Here is a 22,479-nt window from a genome sequence, read left to right as displayed (position 1 = left end):
GTTTATCTCCGGTAACAGTGCATCTGACAGAGATACATATCTATAGATGTTACGGCGCTTTATAAATGTTTTGGTATTCGGCACATTTGGCATTAAATTACAAATATATTTTGTAGGGCAGAAGGCGCTGGATTCCTGACTTCTATACTTAGTAGTAGTAGTAAGTTGAGTCTCGTCTATCCGACATGCTCAGTGATTAACCTCCGCCACGTATCACGATCTTGCGCAAGGTTTATTGCTTCCTCGAAATTGTTAATATTAACGTCTTAAATTGCGACTTAGCAAGGTAGTCACGGGCCTTCCTACTGGTTTAGCAGTATGTCTCAGTGCTTCTCTTAAAGCAACCTTTGCTGGAGCGCAGGGACGTAGCCAGGGGGGGGGGGAGCAGGGGGAGCGACCGCTCCCCCCTTTCAGTGTCTATTTTTTTTTAAACTGTCATTTTTTTAGCATGGTATTTTGTCAGTGCTCTTTTGATCTTGAATACTCGTCAGCTCCGTTAACTCGATTGTAATCGTAGTAACATTCACGCCTACTGATTCAACTACTTACTTAGTTTGGCAGATGCAATTAGCTAAATTTAGCTTATAACCAATTACAAGCCTACAGTTGGCCACTGCGTAATAAAATACATATTGCCTACCTAACCGCACTCTATGGAATGTCACGAACTGTATGCACAACAACGTCGAAAACGTTCGTTCAATGAGTCGTCCTAAGTTGTTGCACGAACAGCATGTTATAAAGCTAAGCTAGCAATCGTACGTGATACGCACTTCCTATAAATAATTATGACACTGCTAATACACTGCGATAACGATATTTGTTTTTAGGCCACTGCATTTCTGGCTGTATTACAAAATATGAAAGTTTATATTGTCCATCAGTTAAGTTCATCAAATGTATTAAAGTCCAGACATTGGACAATAAACAAGAATCATCCTACTGGAAAACTTGTAAAAGAGCACTATGTTTGTCTTTCTGATATATTATGTAAAAGAACATGTAAAAGAATTTAAACAGGAAACAAAATCTGCTGATAATGATATCATATGATCAGGGCGTAGCCAGTATGTAGCACGATAGTGTCATTCAACACTCTACCCGCCGAAAAAGACTATAGGATCCGATCTTGTCAGTTTTTTAACATGTAGTTTAGAACCCGTTTACACAGATAATTTTTCAGTTGAGAAAACACTTGAGAAATTTGCATCAGATGGCAATCGTCGGATAGCTCTCGCCTTCTCTTATGAGGCTAACTTAAACATTTACTAGCTACAGTTGTATCAAAGACATTTCTGGACTATCTTACTATCTTTGCATCTACAAGTATCAGAAGTTGAAAAGTAAGTAAGACTACTCTGTACATGTACCTTCAAGGGCGGCGGAACCGGTGGGCACAGGGGGCAAGTACCCCCCCCACTTTTCCTCAGGTTAAAAATGTGCCCTTTTTCTACATAAAACTTGTACTCTTGATCACCTTATTAAGTCAGCGATATTTCAATAAGAGATCTAATCCTAATTTAGATTTATCAGGGGCGTAGCCAGTATGTAGCACTGTAGGCCCGGGCCTACACTTTTTTTGGCCAAGTTATCTTTTTTATTAAAACACCCATAATTCAAATCCATAAGCTTGCTGGACGTGTTTAAGAGTCTAGACAGGAAAAACTATTGAAATGAACGTAGCAAGATTATGGCTAAATTAGGTGACCTATTCTTCTGTCATCTAGGCTGTCATTCATATCGCGTGCCGTTTCATTCAATACTCTACCCACCGAAAAAGACTAGGATACGATCTTGTCAGTTTTTTAACATCTACTTAAGAACCCATTTACGCAGATAAAATTTCAGTTGAGAACATTCCACAGTCAAATAAACCTATCGTTGATTAACAGACTTTATATGTATAGAGCTGCAGCACTTTGTTGCCTGTTGTTGTCACGATCGGCGTTCCAAGTTCCAAAACAGCCTTTTCGATAAACATTTACTAGCTACAGTTTTATCAAAGACAATTACTGGCTATGGTTGTATCAAAGACATTTCTGGCCTATCTTTGTATCTACAAGTATCAGAAGTTGAAAAGTAAGACTGCTAAGATGGGGGGGGGGGGGGGGCGTTGATGGAGTGATGTGTATACGCAAATAAGAAAATACAATAAGATTTATAAAGGGTACTAAATATCAGGCTGCATCAGTCCAATCGAATTTTTGCAAAGTGCCCTTTGACGTCGGTGCCCCCCCCCCCCAAGATTAAAAGTGCTTCCGCCGCCCTTGTGTACCTTGCTAATTTTAATACATTATGTATTATTGAATTACGTACTATTTTAACTCGTTTGTTTTTTGGGTATAAAAGTGATATTGAATGACGTTTCTCAAGTTAGCAAGAGGCCAGGGAACCAGAATGAACATTCGGGAAGGGCTGTTTCCTGTTTCCTGTAAAACCAAAAATTTTCTTGTACGCTCCGCGCCAACCGATGGTGGCGCTCCGCTCAGATAGTCGTGCCTACAACTTTGAAAATCCATATCAATCGCAAAAAGTGCTCCCCCCCCCCTTTCAAATTCCTGGCTACGTCGCTGCTGGAGCGTCCTCCGGAAGTCTTACTACATGACCAAAAAATCTAAATCTTCTATGTGCGACTATGGATGACCAAAGTGTTTGGTTGGTTTCATTGTAGAGCTCATCGTTTGATAACCAATTGTTATTGATTCCTGACTTCTATACTTCTTACACACAAACAGATGAAGCCACTGCACTCGTTCGCTGGCACACGCATGTTTTTTTTTCAACATATTTTACCAAAACAACGCATTCGTATATGATGTAGCCAACTAGCGCGTACACGCAGTCACACGTTGTGAAAATCTCCGGTCAGACGCGCTGAACTAAATGTCAGAAGTCATGTGTTTAGCACAGTCAGTGCTCGATTACAAAGACATTGCATAGCGCGGAAGGCGCTGTAACAGCCTCTCTGCGTCAGCTGATGTAACGATGCGCTGTGCGTTGTTTCGTGACGTCACACAAGTGTTTACTGAGAAGAATGGATACTTTGGTAACATGATGTTCAGTTCAACTTGCATATAGCACCACAAACACATAGTACTTGCTTAACCTAGCGAATACAGCGAACTATTTCCAGAATCTGGAACCATATTCTTTTATCTCATATTGCTGGTAAGTTCGGAAACTACCTAAACTTATTTTGTAAACTTGTACCTTACAAAATAGTTCAAACCATTAAATATATAGCAACAAAATTTAGTTCTAGACCTAATGTAAGTGCTTTTTGTTGGGGCATATCATGTCAAATTCTAATTTTAAAAGTCAGTCTAATTATATTTTGAAGGTTAATGTTAATGTTTTAACTGATCTAAAGAAAGATTGTAAGTCAAATCTTATTAACCTTTTGTGAGAAATAGTGGTCGCGAGCCTTCCCAAGAGTTTACTGTGCCATGCTTTGCGGTAAAAGGCTGTGACCCTATAATGAACTTCCAATGTTGCATTAAGATTAAGCGATCCGACTGGAATGGGAAGTATACCTACATAGCAGGGAAAGAACAGGGAGAGGGGGCGGTATTGGGGCCGCTAGAATAAGCGATTTTCACGTTAAAGCTTTAATCAGCAAGAATATATACGGATTTATACTTTTGATTTAGAAATTAAAGTTTAAGTTTACCGAACCTGCTAAACGGACAATAGCTACATGGACGGCATGCATATCTTCGTATAGAATATCACTCTACAGGCATAAGAAACTTAGCCTATTTGTAGATATTTATAAAAATTTGAAAAAAAAATCACTTTTTAAATTTATGTGCAAATGCTGAATTACACATCACTTCCATTTGTTTATAACAACTATGATAACAGCCTATGCCTACACGAACAATAACATAGCCACGAAGGCAGACAGGGCCACCGACCCTCAACATTAAATGGTTTGGCCTACCACAGCCATAATAGCATATTGGTACATGGCAGCACGACCACCACATTTCCGTATGGTGATATACCACTCACCTCCCTCCCCTTCCATACGCCCCTCGACAAGGGGGTTGCCCCTAAGACGTAGATTTCTATGACGTATATCAGATAGTTCACTGAACATTTTTCCTTGATACATTATTTCTAAATCTTTTAACCCACATTCCGATCCTTTTTTTTGGGGGGGGGGGGTGAAACTGCTCTTGGGCTCGGAGCCAGTTTGGGGTAGAGGGCGCTCTACGGTCTCTACGGTCACGTCACACAAACACGAAGAATGACAATTGCTTAGACGACCATCAGTTAAACTCTTTATTTGGCTCTAACTGTGTCTTACAGTACTTTCTTCAAGTTGTACATTCGTTGTTCGGTGAGTGAATATGACCGCTCTAGGCCTCACAAATCGTACATTCTCTTAAGACATCAACTTTCCCGACTTCAACCCCATTATCGACTGTTTCTGATGACAACGTCCGCGTAAACAATAAAGATTAATTTCAGTGGCTTAACATAAATTTGGTAAGTTACGCAGCCAGTGTGAAAACGTGCAGTGCACGACAGTTCGACAAACCTGCTGAGTACTGATATTTTTGGCAGGCCGATTGAGCAAAAATGGGAGCGCACTAACAAAGCAGGGAAATACCTAACAGGGGGTAAGACGTTAATAATAATGTAATATAAGCATATAAATACAACTGGTCGAGACCTTTCTTGTTTGTAAAAATAATATGTATATTTTATAGAAATTACAATACACAGCAAATAAATGTGTTCATTATCATTGTTTAATTCTTTTTGTAACTTTTAGTCGATGACAATGTTATCCAGACATATGAACGAACACCACCACCAGGAAACCCAGCCTGCTCTTGAAAGGTATCATCTGAATGAATATTCATAGATATATTGGTTCCAGCCGCGCAACGCAATCACGTACACTCAGCCTTCCTCCCCTTCCCACTGGCAGACAGAAAATTAATTTGAAGAAAAAAGGCATAGTGTAAAGTACATAGATATATATTTTATATGTGCGATACAACCTAAACAGTCGAAAATACTAAACATTTAACAACACTTAGCAAATTTGCAAAATGTAGCACTCTTTAGTATCAAATCAACCTCCATTACCTCAAATATCTCAATGGGGAGGGATGGGGTTGGGGTCACCCCCTTCACTTAGATCCTTTACCCCGTGGACGACATAACACCACATTTCCCAGTATAAAATTGGTGGTTGCGTCCCTGGTTGGTTTTATCAGTCATATTGTTGTTAACAAATGAAAATTAGTTCATGAAAGATTCCTTGGAGGGTCTTTTTGTAATTGTCGCCACTTTCTCTATTATCAAATACCATGAACTACTTGCAGTGTACAATTACTTGTAATAAAGTAACAGCAAGTGAAATATGTGCCATCCCCAACCCACAACACAAAATGAATGAATGAACAATAAACACAAAAATGTTTTCTTAACTTTGATTTCTTGATATACTTTTGTTTTGACAATATTTCAGTAAAAAGTTGTTAACTGCTCTTTTTGTTTGCTGCACAGACGCTCGGTTTGGAAGAAGGTCGTTTCAACCTTGAACTGTTGTGGCCATTCTCGATCTAGTACTCACGAAGTTTCGTACCAGTATGAACCAAGACCTTCATCTGCGGCCAAAACGTCAATCACTAAATCGACAAACAGCTTAGAGCAGAGAGTCAGTCACGTGACCGACAGGCAAGGGAAAAGATCGTCACCCTTGGCAACGCAAAGCTTTCCAAAAAAGTCGCCCGAAACGCAATATCGAAGGTACAACGGAAGGTAAAAACATCTTCCAGCACAAGAAAGCTTCAGACCTCTCCAAAGAACAGAGAGGTCACTCTTATCCAGCCCACCAACCCCCTGGTAAATAAGGGGCGCCCTCGTCTCACAAACCGATCAGAGACGACTAAACTACGATGCCAGTCACGTGGTATCGATCTGAAAGATGTTTCGACCATCATCAAATATGCAAAGTCGATCAGCTTTCATACTTTACAGTCTCTTTCACCAGACGGTCAAGAATCCTTGAATGAAACAATTAAGCGGCAGAAATCCTTCATCAAGTCTTTTGTAAAGTGCCAAGTAAAGACGCCATGCCACAACGTCGGGCTGGACCAGGAGTTTGATCAACGCCATTTACAAATACTGCCATCTCTTTGCCGTGAGACAGTTCAATCATCAGCTCCCCAGCCTTCACCATCCTGTTTAAAGCTTCAAGATCAGGAAAATAATATTAACTTCAATTGTTAAAAAAATGTTATCTTCGTGCACGATGCAGCTTTACAAAGACCAATCGAATCCCCAGAGCATTATGACGTCAGCCAGATTACACCAGCGATTGACTTAGTCAAGATACGCAATACACATGTGTGTAACGGGAGCATCCAGCCAATCATCCCAACACGCATTAAACCACATTCTTCGTCCAGAATCGCAAAAGGAACGTGAGCAACCTCTAAATCTAACACCATTTCCAGTGTCGAGAGAGCTAGTCCCAGCTCATGAACCAAAGCCAGCGATGAACAAAGAAGATGGCGACGGTTCACGAGTAGTTCGGTCGGTAGCGGGCTCAAGGAACGAAGTGGAGTAAGACCGGAGCGCAACCAAAGCACAAACTAAAGCAACTGGACGCCAAGCAAAGGGTTCGCGACATTCATCGGTATTAAGAAATGATCTTCTCTCGGAGGAAGTACCTAATACATGTCCAGAAATCAAAGAGCACACTGCACAGGTATCCAGTGTAACAAATGGTGATGCAGAAACGTCCGACCGTCTGTGAATTCGGTTGGACGAGAAGTAGTTGGACGTATCGTAGTTAAATGTGCTACTTCTCGAAGATTGCAGCTACAAAACGCAGACACAATCAGATATGGAGCAAGAAGAAGCTTGGACAGACAAACTGATGAAAACAGTTCACAGAAAGTCTTATCAGGGGAAGGTGAACACCCCATTGCAAGCTTTGGACTAGTATCCTAGATTTCGAACTTAGATATTGAACGTTCATTTGTCTAAATTATAGGGAGAGGCCTACATTGAAGTATTAAACGATGACGGGAAGAGACTATACCATATAACTTAGGTCTGACCAAACCAAATCAACCTATTTAAGTCATTTTTCAGTAATAACGTTCTCTTGAATGATTCTTCATTTTTAACATACTTATTGCTTTTGACAGGACGCAAAGTTGGAGGTACAGATGTTGACTATACTACGCGGTTTACAGTGCGTTCCATAACTGTTCGGTATTGTACCAGCAGTGAGGAACACCGGGGTTCCTGGTGTCGTTCAAGAATTTATCGGTGACCAAGACACTCTAATGACATGTACCATTAAAACCGCTATTCGCAAAAGATCTTTTCTGCTGATATTATCTTTCTTGTTGCTCTGAGCATCGTTAAAGCCCTCATTGATGTTCAGTCACGAGGAATGTTTCACTGTGACCTTAAACCTGACAATATCATGTTGATGCCCGAGCTTCAAGGAGGGCAAGATCCATATATCAAAATCATCGATTTCGGAAGAGCAGTAAGCACGGCTCATAAACCAAAATACGAATATCTCACACCAGAGAGGCAAGGTGAGGTCCTTGAAAGGTCCGCACATATCGCCCCGGAAGCGGTCCTAGGGTTATTGCCATACAGTGAATATTCAGAGATTTATTCATTAGGTAAGATCTTCATTAGGATGGCCGGAGACCGATCTAAATATTTGGAAACGATTGGCAAAATGTGCACGAATAGCGATTTTCGTCAGAGACCAACGATGAATAAACTCAAGGAGGAACTGACGTCATATTTAATGCGGAAGCAATGCTAGACAATGACGTCACTGGGATGTCATTCGTTCCCAGAGACAGAGCAATTTTATACTTTTCCTGTATATAAGTCTACAAGAGAACTTTTAGAGGATTTCTCCGTCTTACCTTGACCATTTATCCAGATTAGAGGTCACAGCAATTGTTAGCAAACCGATGGCTTTTCCGCGGGTACCCTGAACATATATCCAAAGAACTTTGAAAAACCACGATCCATCTTCATCAGCTCTATGATATTAAGCCGATTCATAATCAAAGAGGAAGCCACGTCGTCAGATAAAATCCATCAGAATTTGTCGGAGCATTTCTCTCTGTTATTACAGTAAATATCTGTGGCGGTGAACCGAAAGGAATCCGAGTGGCCAGTTGTTTTAAAATAGCGTCCTCTTTTTTTCGCGTCGCTCGCAATACTTTAAAAAAAGCTGCCTAACGACAGCTGTAGGTTCTTGACTCTATTTGTACCCTTTTACGTACGTTATGTTCTGTATCGTTTTGTTCTGGTAATGTCCTACATCACTGAGTATAACAGAGTACGAACTGTACGCTGCAGACTCTGAAGACAGACGGCTCGTTCAAGATGTTTTAAAGATGCCATGATAACGCTCTTGGAGAATCATTTCCAGCAGGATTAGAGCAGGGTTACATGGATTAGACGTATGCCGCAGGATAAGACGGATTCAGCAAGATTAGACGGATGAAGCTCAATATCAGTTTTAACATCAAATAACATAAGTACATATGTTACAAAATCAGCTCGGGTCTTTACTAACACCTCCGTCACAACGATTATTTTTCTCTCTGAACGAGACGTTTCATGGAGTGATCGTTTCTTCCCAAATTAACGTCTCACAAAAGTATAGCAAATAAATTTTTATTGCAGAAATAATTTCTTCGCTCTTCAAATTGCTATGATTGGAACATAATGAAATATTCAATGTTTCGAATTGGGTAAGATTGACATTAAATAATGAATAAATGAAAAAAAATCAAATTGAAGAATGATCTTCCTGTTTTCATGTATTGTTTATTATCTTCATTTTTATATCTATATTTCTACACATACAGCCCCCAACCCCACCCCCTCTCCAACACACACAGCAGTATACTTATTCTGTTGTGAATAAAGTTATGATCCAATGTTGCACTCAAAAGAAATCCAACAGTAACGAGAAAGAGTTTTCGAGAATATGAAGCGTTTCCATCACATTTTGATGGACACGGTCCTATGGTCACGTGTTAAAACTACATTTTGTGTTGGATACAGTAATTTGTCAGGAGATCAAACACATTGATCAACAGCTCAGGTTCTTGTAATCTTTGCCAGGCCGAGAAGCTAGCAATAATAGATCATTCTAGCCCTAATCTCCTGAACAAAAGGTCTGAAATCCTCGCAAGCTGCAGACACCAACCAAAACACCCCCAAAATAAAGACAAGACTAAAATGAAAGAGAGATAGCTTTTTAGTACACCTCCTGACGATTGCTAGTAAGCATGAAACTCTGAGTAGAGGTTTGGCTGCAAAAATCAAAATTTACATTACGCTCTTCTTCATAACGCGGTATTGAGCACTCTGTCGTGTTCGACTTGGAACATTTTATACACTTCTATATATATATATATATATATATATATATATATATATATATATATATATATATATATATATATATATATATATATATATATATATATATATATATATATATATATACGTAGTGTTACGTTCAGATATGAAAGGTAACTTAAATTCCGTCGTATATAAGATGTCAGACTTGAATGTTCATATCGTATACTTAAAACGTCACTTCCATGGGTTAATCTGCTTCTGCGATTTATTATTTATCATAACGTCAGCGGTCAAAGTTCATATATTCAGTTTTGGAATGAGATCTGTGATTTCGTGGAGGACTTATTTCTTTGTGTTTTAGTGACAGACGTTGTTGGTCGCTATTTGTCTATACATATACATTTTTTCAGAACCTCAGACGAAGCTGTACTTCCCTAAAAGTTCCCAAAATAAATGTACGTTAACGATTACTTTTGTTTTGAGGCTCTGCTGATAAACCTGTTCACGCAGGAAGTTGATAAGTGTGGGGAGGGGGTAAGGGGAGGTCTCTAGGCCTCCATAGATGGGAGTTGGTTTCAATGACCACTTGGCAGCATCCTTTTTTTTTTTATAAAATGCTTCATGCACATCTAGCTCTCCTATAAAGATTAAAGTCATTACCTAAATCAGTCAGGTTACTCTGGAAGTTTATAATTATAGATGATTAGCATCTTGTATATCTTGTATATAACAATGAAGCCTCAGAATGCACCATTTGACGTTTTCAACTTTCATTTTTATTCTGGAGGTGGACCCCACTAACCACCTCCAATATAGGAGTCGACTAAAATGACCCAAGTAAAGCTCCCTCCTTTATCATATCCTTTGTTCGCCTCAGGCCCTTTCAAGAAAGTTCAGTCCAATATCTTGATCAGTTTTCAATTTGTCCCTCGCACCTGTGCACACCACTGCATCCCGTTATATACACCAGGAATGCACTGTGCTAACGTCGAAGGAGTTCATCAAACACTGTTGAATAGCTACTATATGTCTTCGTTATTTATATACCATAATACGCCATCCATATTTGTATTAAGTCAACAGTTATCTCGGAACTTCATGTTAAACGTTGCAGAAACTAATAGGTTGAACATGTGTTTATATCACGCGCGGTAATATATTTTGTTGCAGTATTATAATAAAATCACCACTATTCTTGCCTCAATATATATATATTATATTATATTATATATATATATATATATATATTTATATATATATATCTATATATATATATATATATATATTGCATATGTTTAACGAGCTAACAATTGCCGTACAATTATCCAAATTAAATATATGGATCACCTCATTTTGTTGGGGAACATAGATATGACTACAATAGATGCTGCTGGTACTCCAAAGCACAAGTAGTGTGTGCATGCTCAATGATTGGACTTATTCTGGAAAATCATTCATAGGGTTCGGAAAGCAGCTCTATATGTGCCAGGATATGACACTAAAGGCCCTTAACGCCATAAAGAGTTAGTAAGCCCGTTGATTTTGAAGAACAAGGAAACGGCAACAAAATAACTATATATTTGATGGTGTTTTGATCCATACGTACCGGAACCAGAGGCTTAGTATGGGATCAACTGATGGTGCAACAGTAGAAATGGGCCCTCTTAAGTAGAGTCCACATTCATGGTTTGGACTTGGTTGAGAATTTGTAATTTTCCTTTACCTCTACACGTCCAGATACGGCACTCTGAGGCTTGTACTGTTGATACAGGATTTCATTTGAATTCCCCTTTTCGGTGTGTATCAGCAGAGAACTTTAAGAACAGTATTTTAAGGCATAATAAAAATGATAAAAAGAGAACATTTGTCTTGGTTAATTGGGTCATTAACAATCCCATACATAGTTGGTTTACTCACTGGTGTTGCAAATTATTGAGTACCTGACCCACCATATATCATAATGTCGTGTCTGTGGAGATGTCCAAAACTGTTTCGAAGACACACCTGTTTCCATTGTTATAATTGTTGTTTACTCTTATTGTATATTGTGTACATATCTTACACTTTCTTTTGTACAGCGCGGCGAGACAGTATTGTAAGTTGCGCTATATAAGAACTGTTTACTATTATAGGTGTCAGAGAGAACCCAATGGCGATCGCCATGCAAATATGACTACTGTTTGTCTGTGGGACCAAACGTAATCATAAAGTATAAAGGAAGGTTTCCGTATAGGAGGTCACTTGTTAACTGGCTCAAAACCTTAACAGCAAATGTAAATTCGACATCGGCTTACAACGAGACAGTAGTAAGGTGATCAGCTTTTGGTCTTTTCCGATGCAGTACAAAAATACAGTTTAAAGGTATGTATATGTAAATAAAATAAAAATATGTATAAAAATATGTCTGATTCTTAATTGAGGCTTTAAGCAAAACTAAAATATATCACTCGTAAAATCTTCATTGTGTCATTCAATGGATAACTCATCTTAGGCCTGTGCAAAATCATATAGCATTAAACCCCATCATAACCAGTGGCTATACATTTAACACAAATTATGACTTTGCAGGTACGAATTGCTAAACGTATTTATAAATAATTACTTTCAATTTGCACCAACCTTTGTTATTTTTGACGAGTTCACTTAGATATATTAGATAAACTGGTAATTAGTGGGAAACAATCAAATGCCTCAAGACAATCTGCACTAATAAATAATTTTTATGCGACAATTACTCATTGAAATTAGTGAGCATGTTTGTTGTAAATATATATATGATATATAGAAGTGTAATGACCGCCAGTACATGTGGTATGTAATCGAAGTGTAGCGTATTACAATAAGATTATTATCGAAACAGTTAGACATGCTGAGAGAATGCTGTAAAATCCCCCCTTCCCCACAATGAAAAGCAAGCAAACACATTGGAAACATTCGGTAGCAGGTTGTGAAACCCAGATAGCGACTGCTAAGCTGCACCATTAATACTGTATGCAAATTTGTCCCAGCTCACGATTCAAAATGACTATATCAAGTGTTAATAATAATGAGTCTTATATAGCGCAGAATACAACTAAAGTTGCTCAAGGCGCTTTACATGTAAAGACAAAAAGAACGAGAACTGCAGTTGACTGCGAATACGCAGTATGTTGTAGTGCTCGTGGAGTGCATGCAGTATTAGTGAGAACTTTTCTGTTGTTCAATGTGTTATATTTTGGGCGGACAGCACACCAGGATAGTCTTGTAGGCGCAATAACAGGCTCAGAATAAGATGGTTACACAGCTAGCCTCTGATACTGCAAATGTACAGAGATTATATGAAACTTTAAGTTTTAACGTCCAGTCATGTAGGTATCGTTCACTTGGCCAGTAACGCTGATATTGTACTACAATTAAGAAAGACAGAGAGAAACATCTAATAACAATATGAAAGAGATCAGTTTTAAGAGGAAGCTTCAACTGATCAAGTGAGTCCAGAGACCTAATATCTAATGTAAGTCAAGTCCACAAACCGGGGGAGGGAGTTATACTGATTTATTAAACACGGACATGGTACAGATGTCATTCCTGACATTTTAGCATCAAATAACGATATCAATTTCTATATCACCCTGTGACACCAAGGGTTCAGTAACAGCTACCTGGTGAAAGCAACAAAGTACCTACGTGAGATGCTTTCTAGTCACTTCGCCCAACAACCATTTCGCCCAACCAGCCTGGTCATTTCGCCCAACCAGCCTGGTCATTTCGCCCAACCAGCATGGTCATTTCGCCCAACCATCATAGTCATTTCGCCCAACCAGCATGGTCATTTCGCCCAACCATCATAGTCATTTCGCCCAACCTTATTTTTACTAATATTCAGTCAGAATAATATTACTTTTTCTATTCCACTAGTTCAATTTGATTTATTTTGGGTTAGGTTACTGTAGTTACTGAGATATTGTCATTGATTTACACTTGCAAGATAATGCCTTTACACAATTGTCTATACATATAAATGTATACGACTGATGGCCCGCCTGGGTGAGGGGTCTAAGGGGAGGGGGTGTTGCACCAGGTGGTCTCAGGTGCAATTTGGTGCAATATAGCACACTTCAACCCACTCACTCAATTTTGTAAATAATTTTGCATTTTCACCTCGCCTTAGATGCAATTTGGTGCTCCAAATGAGATTTTTTTCTCATTTGGAAATGAAAAAGGGGTTTTCTGACTTGCGAAGCGGGGGGGGGGGGGCGGAATGAAACTTCCGCCCACCATATTTTTCACTGGCGGTTCCTACGCCCTTGCATACAACCAACTTTATAGTAACATACATCGCGAATGTGAGTACTCGGCGATATAAAGAATAACGCCTATGCATGAATGGGCATGAATAATGGGGAGGGCGGAGGGTGGCTTGATTTTCAGTTAGTTACATCCCTATAACATGTGATCATAATAGTGAAAGTTATATCTTAGAACTGGAAAGTTGTTCGGCTATGAATGTTAACACAATATATAGCCTACATTGGCGCCTATACGTTGTTGGTATACTAAACACGACAATCTATGTAGAATATTGTTATACATGAATGGCTGCACACAAGGAGTAACGCGGTCGTAATTTAATTAGGTCACCTGGAACTGTCCTTTCAGTTTCAAATGTATGATAATTGATTGCTTCATTTCCATACACATTCAATTGGTCACGTTCAAAAGGCAAGATGAAAACTTTTCAATTGACATGTCCTATACCTACCATTTTAGATAGCTCAACGACTTGCGCTGTCAGGACAACAGTGATCATAGTGTCTGTTTCAATAGAGTCCAGGCTTTATCCCATGAAAAGAGTCAAGCAATGCCTGACTCTCCGAGAGAGTCAGATGAGAAGCCTGAGTATAGCTTCAATGTAAACACCATTATAAGAGTCAGGTCGGATTCCCCAGAATTAAGGAACTGTATTATCAGACACAACATATTATAAATAAAGGACTGTATTTATGGCACAACCAGATTGATTTCCCTCTTAATCATCAAATATTTAAGAACACAGCTTTTCAAGGAATATGAAGAATGAAACAGAAGGAGACATTATAAATAATAATGATAGTAAATACGTCATTTGTATAGCGCTAAATCACAGAAAGTATCAAAGCGCTTCACAAAAAAAAAAAAAAACGATAATAAGTAAATAAATACAGTTGAAAATAATCCCCAAATACCTACACAAAAAAAAAGGTTATTAAAAATACAATAGGAGGTTATATGAAAAAAAAACAAAAAAAAAACAATGGGAGGTTACAAAAGTACAATAAGATGTTATAACAAACAAGATATTATAAAAAGGTAATATTACGTAAAATAATTTAAAAAAAAAAAAAAACGTCTTCAGACGACATTTATATATTGGCAGCGTTGGATTATATGTCAAACATGAAACTAACTAGGGTGGTAAAGGTTTTGATAACTAACCGTTGTACTTTCTTACTTCAAAATCACTTTAACTTTAAACTTCAACTTAACATTTTCCATCTTAAATGAACTAATGATTTTCAAGTTCTGTAATACCCATTGACATAGTTTCTGCAAATTAAGGACAGTCAAGAGTGACAAGCCGTTTCAAAATGCAGTTACCTCTGTGAAAGTACATAAAGTGATAAGAATGATTCTTTTGTCAACATCCTGTCAGTGCTTTCACATAAAACAAGTGTGAAAATTAAATTACATCTTATTGCAATCATAGAGGTGCTTCCCCCTCCCTTCACCCACAAGGTTTTTCTTCAAAACTGTGTTTTCCCTTATGTTGTATTCAATGTTGTCTTGTAGGAGTAGTGCTGATTGCCAATTAATGTGGTTTGATTAATAGTAAAACAAACTGATTCCTTTATTTTAGATACCAATTGCCAATTTCCTGCAAGCATTTTAATTGCATAACTTCTTAAACAACTCCCTATAGGCTGATCACAACCAATGTTCCATTATGAGCTATTGTGTCACTCCAACGAAGTATAAAATTCTTCCTTTTTCTGCAATCATTCCAGTTAGTGGCAAAGCAAGGAGCATTGCATACTGGGTGGGACTCATATCACATAAGAGCACTGGTCTTTAAGGTTCCGAAATGAAAAAAAAAAAAATCATTTTTTTTTTAGATTATCCTCAGATTCCCCTGTGTGCTACGACACTTGGTGAAGTATGTCGTAACTTTATGTGACAATGTTGCTCATATTGTGTTAACAAAAATATATTGTTTTGGTTTGATTTTCCTGTAGGCATACTAATTAGTTTAAAGATTTTAATCAGTAACCTTCTCATTATGATCAGAAGGGAGAAAGTATAGAACATGTTAAAAATGAATGACCTATGCTCAGATATGTGTCAGGTTTTCGGGAACCATTCTGACTATTTTAAGGCTGGTTGTAACTCTCCTTCGAACAGCTTTTGACTTAAAATGTGAACTGTCAACTAACTATGCTCTGTGAGATGATGGTCTTGTAATACACATAAATGAATTGATACCCTACATCAGCAGTAGCATCAATACACTTACATTCTTGTAGTGTCTTAGACTGGATGTTTGCCGCTTCTACGCCACAGTTCTTCTACAAAACGTAACTTCTTTCTTAAACTTCCTCTTGAAATGATTCAGAAAACTGAAACCGCTTTGCATTGTCAATTTAAATTCAAATTAAACACAGGAATGAGGTCAATCTAACTTCATTTACCAAAAGGTTCTATTCATAAGCTGTGGCTTCAATATTGCTGAAAGCACACAGGCAAAATTGTTACTTAGATTTACCATACTGTAGGCCTAGTGTGCATAGCAAAGGCTGTACATTTGGTACAGGGGTCTCTGTGTTAAATTGTGCTATGCATGAGGCTTAACAGATCTATCCGCTATTCGTTATAATATGCGTAATAATATGCGACCCTCCAAAGTTCATACTAGGCCAAACTTTCACGCCGCAGCGAGCCTCGGACTAGCCTGGCCGGTTGTTTCATCTAGTCTGTTGGCAAATGGCCCTTGATACATGGCAATTTTTAATCGTGTACGGTAATAACTGATGTGACAGTTAACGATACAACCCAGCACTTACCGTGACGGCAAAAAGTATTACTACGGCCTGCATGTTAAATGTATCCTAACAGTGAGCAGTGGCGGAGCGTCCATACAGTCAGGGGGGCGCATGCCCCCCCCCCCCTGACGGACTCAAATGGACTGCTGGCGCCCTTTTCAGCGTTTTACTACTTTTTACTCATTCGCGATTATTGACTTTTTTATTGCGCTCTCATCTACCTATTGACATTTGTCACATTCTGTTGGTGTAATTTTCTGACAAAATCGCGATGACACCTATTTATTCTTCGTTTATCTGCAAATTAGCAAGGCCCGGAAAGGGTCATTTCCTACGATCTAGGGAGTATCTTTACTCAACAATTTTCTGTACGCTCCGCGGTGGTGGCGCTTCGCTTAGATAGTGTCGAAAGCACCCCTACAGACAATTCTTGCCCCCCTGACCAATACCTCTAGCTCCGCCACTGACAGTGAGCACTACATTATACCAAATGGCTAGGCAATATCACGTTCCACCATTTTTGTTATCTTACCCCTGCGATTAACTCGTCCAGTAACCAGCAAGTAGTTTGATTTTCCTCTCTCGTGGTTATAGGTTGACGTTAGGCAGCAGTTTATTCTTGATATCTAACAGTATTTTATTTTTTATATTTTATATAAATAATGAGTGCTGGTATTATAATATCTCTAAATATTTGCTGATGTTACCTATGTATGTTAACTCAGTGATGATATTAACAATAATATGGTGATGTCATCAAATGATTACTCTCCTCTCTCATCAATCCTCAATCCTTCTCGTCTCTCTATCTCCTCTCGTCTTCGTTTTTGTTACACTTTAAAATACATTTAGACCAAACATAGCATCAATATTTTACAAACATTCCGTTTCCATTACACATCCTAGAATACTCACAATAGGGTATTCAAATGTTCCAGTTTTGTAACATTTAACGACATATCAGCAAAATAATCTGCACATGCCAATGAAATATCACTTTAAATTTATGAACTAAAAGAAGCGACATTTAATAACTTTTCAAGAAATGAATGCGCTTCTCCATAGATAATCCGGCCATGAAGTCCACCTCTCTCATCCTATTGTCTGCGTGTACCGTTTCGTTACTGATCGGTTCCGCTGTTTTATACAATGTCTCACGACATGAGACACAACATTTGGTCCCAAAGCACAAGGTCGACAGGAAGGTACCGCCAACGAAATCCAACAGTCAAACAGGCAACCGTCGTAAGTCAACAATTTCCGTTACCTATTATCATCATTGTCTCGTCATTATGATTATGATGATCATGATCATGGTGATGGTGATGATTGTGATAGTGATGATGTTGATAGTGATGATGTTGATAATGATGATGTTGATAATGATGATGTGATGATGACGATAACGATGACGATTACGATGATGATGCTTATTATTGTGAATATTATTATGAGAAGATTATGATGATGGTGATGATGGTGATAATGGTGATGATGATGATTACGATAATGATTATTATTGTGATTATTATTATGATGATGATTTTGATGATGGTCACTGTTTGTGATGGTGATGATGGTGATAATGATGATGATGATGATGATGATGATGATGATGATGATGATCATGATGATGATCATGATGATGATGATGATGATGATGACGACGATGATGATGATGATGATGACGACAATGACGATGACGATGACAATGACGATGGTGATGATGATGATAATGATTATTGTGATTAGTATAATTATTATTATTGTGGGTATGATCATTTCCATTGGTATTAGGATGATAAGCTATATTTCAATGGCTAAGTATTTTTATTCCTCGTGATATCGCGAAAATTTTCATCATATCATTCGTTATTAAAAGAATTGATAAGTGCAACTCTTTGCGGTATTAAAACTAGTCTCCTTACAAAACTACAGTCTTTAAAAAAAAAAATGGGAAGGGATGATGTCTCTACTATTTTCAAAGAGTTACACTGCATGGTGCCCTGTAAAAGATCGTACTTATTTTAAAATCCCGTTGTTTTTCCATAAAGTGTGTTCAACTTGCTGCTCCTGATTTCCTTAAGAACCTTATTACTGTTTGTCGCCCGACTAGCGCTGTTCCTTTTTGTACCACGGGAACGCCACCAATTGTAGTACTAGAGCCTTCGCCTTTTGTGGGCCGAAGCTTTGAAACTCTGTCCTATCCGCATCATCGATAACAGTGAAAAATTCAAAGGTTCATCTTAAGCACATGCTTTATACTAGAAAGGTTGAATTTAATAATAAGGTTGGTATGTAAATTTCTGTCTTGATCATATATTTACTTGCTTCTCATCAGCCCACCTGTGCAAGTCATTTTCATCTCGGCATAGACAGAATATGGTCTAAAAAAATACCTTAGTCTATCTATATATTTATCCCTTCTTTTTTTCCTTTAACAACGCAGCCACAATTGCATATGGAGGAGTTATTCAAATTCAAATTGTACATGACTAGCTCCTTTTTTTTGGGGGGGGGGGTACAATTTGGAGGACTATTTCAGATGAGAAAACCGTGGATTTTTCCCGAATGTAAAGCTCCGCTTACTTTGGTCGGCGATAGTCAGGTCTTCTCAGACAGAGTATCGTTACTTGTCAGGTCTTCGCAGACAGAGTATCGTCACTTGTCTGTTTTTCGCAAACAGAATATCGTCATAAGTGTGGTCTTCGCAGACAGAGTATCGTTACTAGTCTTTTCTTCTCAGACAGAGTATCGTCACTAGTCTAGTCTACGCAGACAGAGTATCATCATTAGTTTTGTCTTCGCAGACGGAGTATCGTCATTATAGTAAGGTCTTCGCAGACGTAGTTTCGAGAGCCACGTCGGGCAACGGTGACCCTTATTTCTCTGCGTATATTATGAAAAGGAGAAAACACTATTCCTGCCCCCATATTTCCTGGGCCCTCCATATTTTCACGGGCCCATAATAGATCCCGGGACTAGGGCTCGTAGCCCGCTCTAATTGACCCTCTTTCTTCACGTGTGGACGCAATGCTAAACAACAATTGTTTAACTATCTCATTGGAGGAGGGTGAGGGTTAGGGGAATATTTACCCCCAAAACAATAAGCATGTATATTTCAAAGATATCTCAGAGTAAGCTATTTTGGGATTGACTTTTCCTTTATCTTTGCAGGGGTGCCGATGTCAAAAGAATGGAACTTAAAGTATCCATCAGTGAATGTGACAAACTTTCCACAAATAGGTAAGTGTCTGTTATCTTTTGCTTTTGCTGATCGAACGTTTCTTATACCAAACTTGGCCACACGAGATCAGCAACCTACTTCTTCATCATTTTGATATTTTAGTTACATTAATCATCCAAAAGTACACAGGATTTCAAAGCTGGGAAGACTGACTTTGGTAGGGGCATGAATCGTCATGGAAATGGTAACAGCGAACTAAGAGGCTAATTGGTAAATTGCTTCAACGAATCAGTCACAAGTATATTTATTACATAAGACCGTTCAGAGTATAACTTCTGCCAGGAACACTTTGCATCTGAAATCTCATTGTCTTAGAGGAGTTAATGTTAGATCATGTCAAAAACAATTTCTTTAAACAATTTCTTTAACTTCTTTATGATGAAGTGTGAGAAATTGGAATGTAACACCTCACAGGGATGCCATAAAAATCCGAGGAATATCTCAAGAAGCTGCTAGTGACATAAAGAATCTTAAAAGAGTAAATTATGATACATTCCATACTGTTCTTTGATAAAAACAACAACCATTTTAAACAACACGTTGCTTCTTAAAAGAAACCAAAAATAGGAGCACTAATCACTCCGTTAAAACAATAAAAATGTACTTGATACAAACTAGCTGCTCGGCTATTTATCTTTAATTCTCGTAGATTATGAAGCAATCCTCAACTACACAACCCTGTACGTTTCATAAGGATTTTAAGAATTGATAAACGTTGTGTCTGTTCTAAGTATTTTTCGTTGCTTATATATCAATTGTATTGATGATCCTTTTTTCGCATTTCTTGATCATTGCTGTTTCGTATGCTATGATAATGTTGTTGTTATGATAATGTTGTTGTTATTGTTGTTGTTTCGTAGATGATTTAAGTGAAGAGGAATGTCAGTCTATGATTGATGACGTCGTAGTAGCGCCCGCCTATTCCATGCCCCTTACAGCCCTGGCCAGCTTTCCGCGTTCGGGGAACTCGTGGACAAGATCTCTTATACAAGTAGCCACAAGGTACTCCACTGGAAGCATTTACTGGTTTCGGGAGAAAAAGGAAGAACGAGTGCAGAAATGTAAGATCAAGGAATCACAATAAAAGATTAAAATTCCATTTTCTCTAAAGCTTAATTTCATCAGTCTGCCAGTGAACGCGATCCCTTTCCTTTCTACCCCTTCCCTACCCCTCCGCCTTCTAACACTAATCAGTTCATTAGTATCCTTGTGAAAGTAATGCCGTGTTATGAAAAAGGCATTATGAATTCAATTACAAACCAAATATGTAGAGTGCTCGTAAAAGACTTAACGTAGGAAACGCCCCTTGAAATTTAACAAAAAAGTAGACAAAATTCTCCTAAAAGACTGAGGCTATACAAAAACATACACGAACACTTTGACACCCACACACAGACATAACGTAACACTGTCTATTTACCAATGTCAAATTCTAATCCAACTGATCAATTAACGCCTTTGGAAACCATAGATGGAAAATATTAATGATGAAATCAGTTTTACATAAGTTTGTGAAAGCTCTATGAAATAAATGCAAAGGAAGCATTGGTTTATAATTCAAACTTCATTAATAAAAGCAACATTTAGAACTCAAGATCCTCTCTGTGTTGTGACTGTGATGGACAATGTTGCTATCAAATACGGTAAAGAAATACTCAAAGCAGTTTTAATCCTTAAAGCAATTGACCATTGCAACACATATCAATTCTGTGTCAGTATAAAGAGTGCTGTAATCACATGTGCTAGCCTATAGTTGAAAACCGTTAAAACAATTGAAAGTGGAGCTATCAGAAAAGTAGTTTTCGATTTGATTGAATATTTTTAATTGCAGATTAAAATTGGAAGTCAGTAAATCTTCACATCAGAGTGTCACCTGTCTTGCTTCTTCTTCTGCAGGGTTTAAGGCTGGTACGGAAGATTTCAATCTCCGGAAAGGAGTGTGCGTCAAATCCCACCTGTTTGCAGCTGACCATATTTCTATGTTCAAAGGAGGTGCAATACTGTTAATCAGGAACCCACACTACTCCGTAGTTTCCGAGTACTTCCGCTTCTTTGCTGGTGTGAAAAATTTTACCCAAAGCGAGTTGAAGACTTCAATGGAAAAAAGCAACGGTAAGTCACGTGCTTTTGTATAATCAAAAGGGCCTCGGTTGATATATTAAAAATGTTAATATTAATTTAATATTAATTAATATTGAAGATATACCGGTCTAAAATGTACCTCATATGTATACATACACAATATTCCATCATTTGGTCATTGTATGGTGTCATCACTCGTTCGAGTCTGAAGTAAATATCAGCTTTTCAGAAATTTACAACACATCTCTTGGATTCCATTGACCTCATGACCTTTCAAAAGTAAAGTTAATATATAAGATATATGCATTACAAGTCTGATTTTCATATACGGGAGCGACAATTTGATCAAACCAGTTTTCTTCAGTTTTGATGAACTTGCACCTTTGACCCTACAACGTCATCACTCACATAGACTCAATAGTCTTTGCTCATGCATACACCCTTGCAGCTGTTCAATATCAAGTAGTTCCGTTTCATTGGAATAGTTTGGGCACAGATTTTGGCATAGCATTCACCACCTTTTCATTGCAATTGATCACATGAACAAATGATGACAAATGTCAAATTGAACAGAGGTTTATATATAATAATATTTATAAAAAAGAAAGCATCTTTCGCAGATCCCTTTATTATTCTGGTAATAACACCCCCACCCTCCCCTCAGCTGTTTTAAAGTTTTCTCCTATAACTAACCATATATCCTTTCGTTCT

The 22,479-nt window shown here is 38.1% G+C and overlaps 1 protein-coding gene and 1 long non-coding RNA gene across 2 annotated transcripts in view; both read left to right on the top strand.

The window, feature by feature from the left end:
* Nucleotides 1-22,479, top strand: part of LOC139964540 (sialate:O-sulfotransferase 1-like) — a 44,489-nt gene that overhangs the window by 4,454 nt on the left and 17,556 nt on the right. Inside the window, exons 2-5 of the mRNA XM_071966179.1 lie at nucleotides 17,505-17,684; nucleotides 19,617-19,685; nucleotides 20,547-20,747; nucleotides 21,583-21,798. Coding sequence (XP_071822280.1) covers nucleotides 17,516-17,684; nucleotides 19,617-19,685; nucleotides 20,547-20,747; nucleotides 21,583-21,798 — 655 coding nt within the window. The 5' untranslated portion in view covers nucleotides 17,505-17,515. The remainder of the gene's footprint in view (nucleotides 1-17,504; nucleotides 17,685-19,616; nucleotides 19,686-20,546; nucleotides 20,748-21,582; nucleotides 21,799-22,479) is intronic.
* On the top strand, nucleotides 2,281-8,776 carry LOC139964546 (uncharacterized). The gene is made up of 3 exons (XR_011792004.1): nucleotides 2,281-3,168; nucleotides 4,784-4,851; nucleotides 5,527-8,776. It is a non-coding gene; the product is annotated as an uncharacterized lncRNA (long non-coding RNA).

This window comes from Apostichopus japonicus, chromosome 23, assembly GCF_037975245.1.
Source record: "Apostichopus japonicus isolate 1M-3 chromosome 23, ASM3797524v1, whole genome shotgun sequence".
Lineage (NCBI taxonomy): Eukaryota > Metazoa > Echinodermata > Holothuroidea > Aspidochirotida > Stichopodidae > Apostichopus > Apostichopus japonicus.
This window is presented reverse-complemented; position numbering and strand designations above follow the sequence as displayed.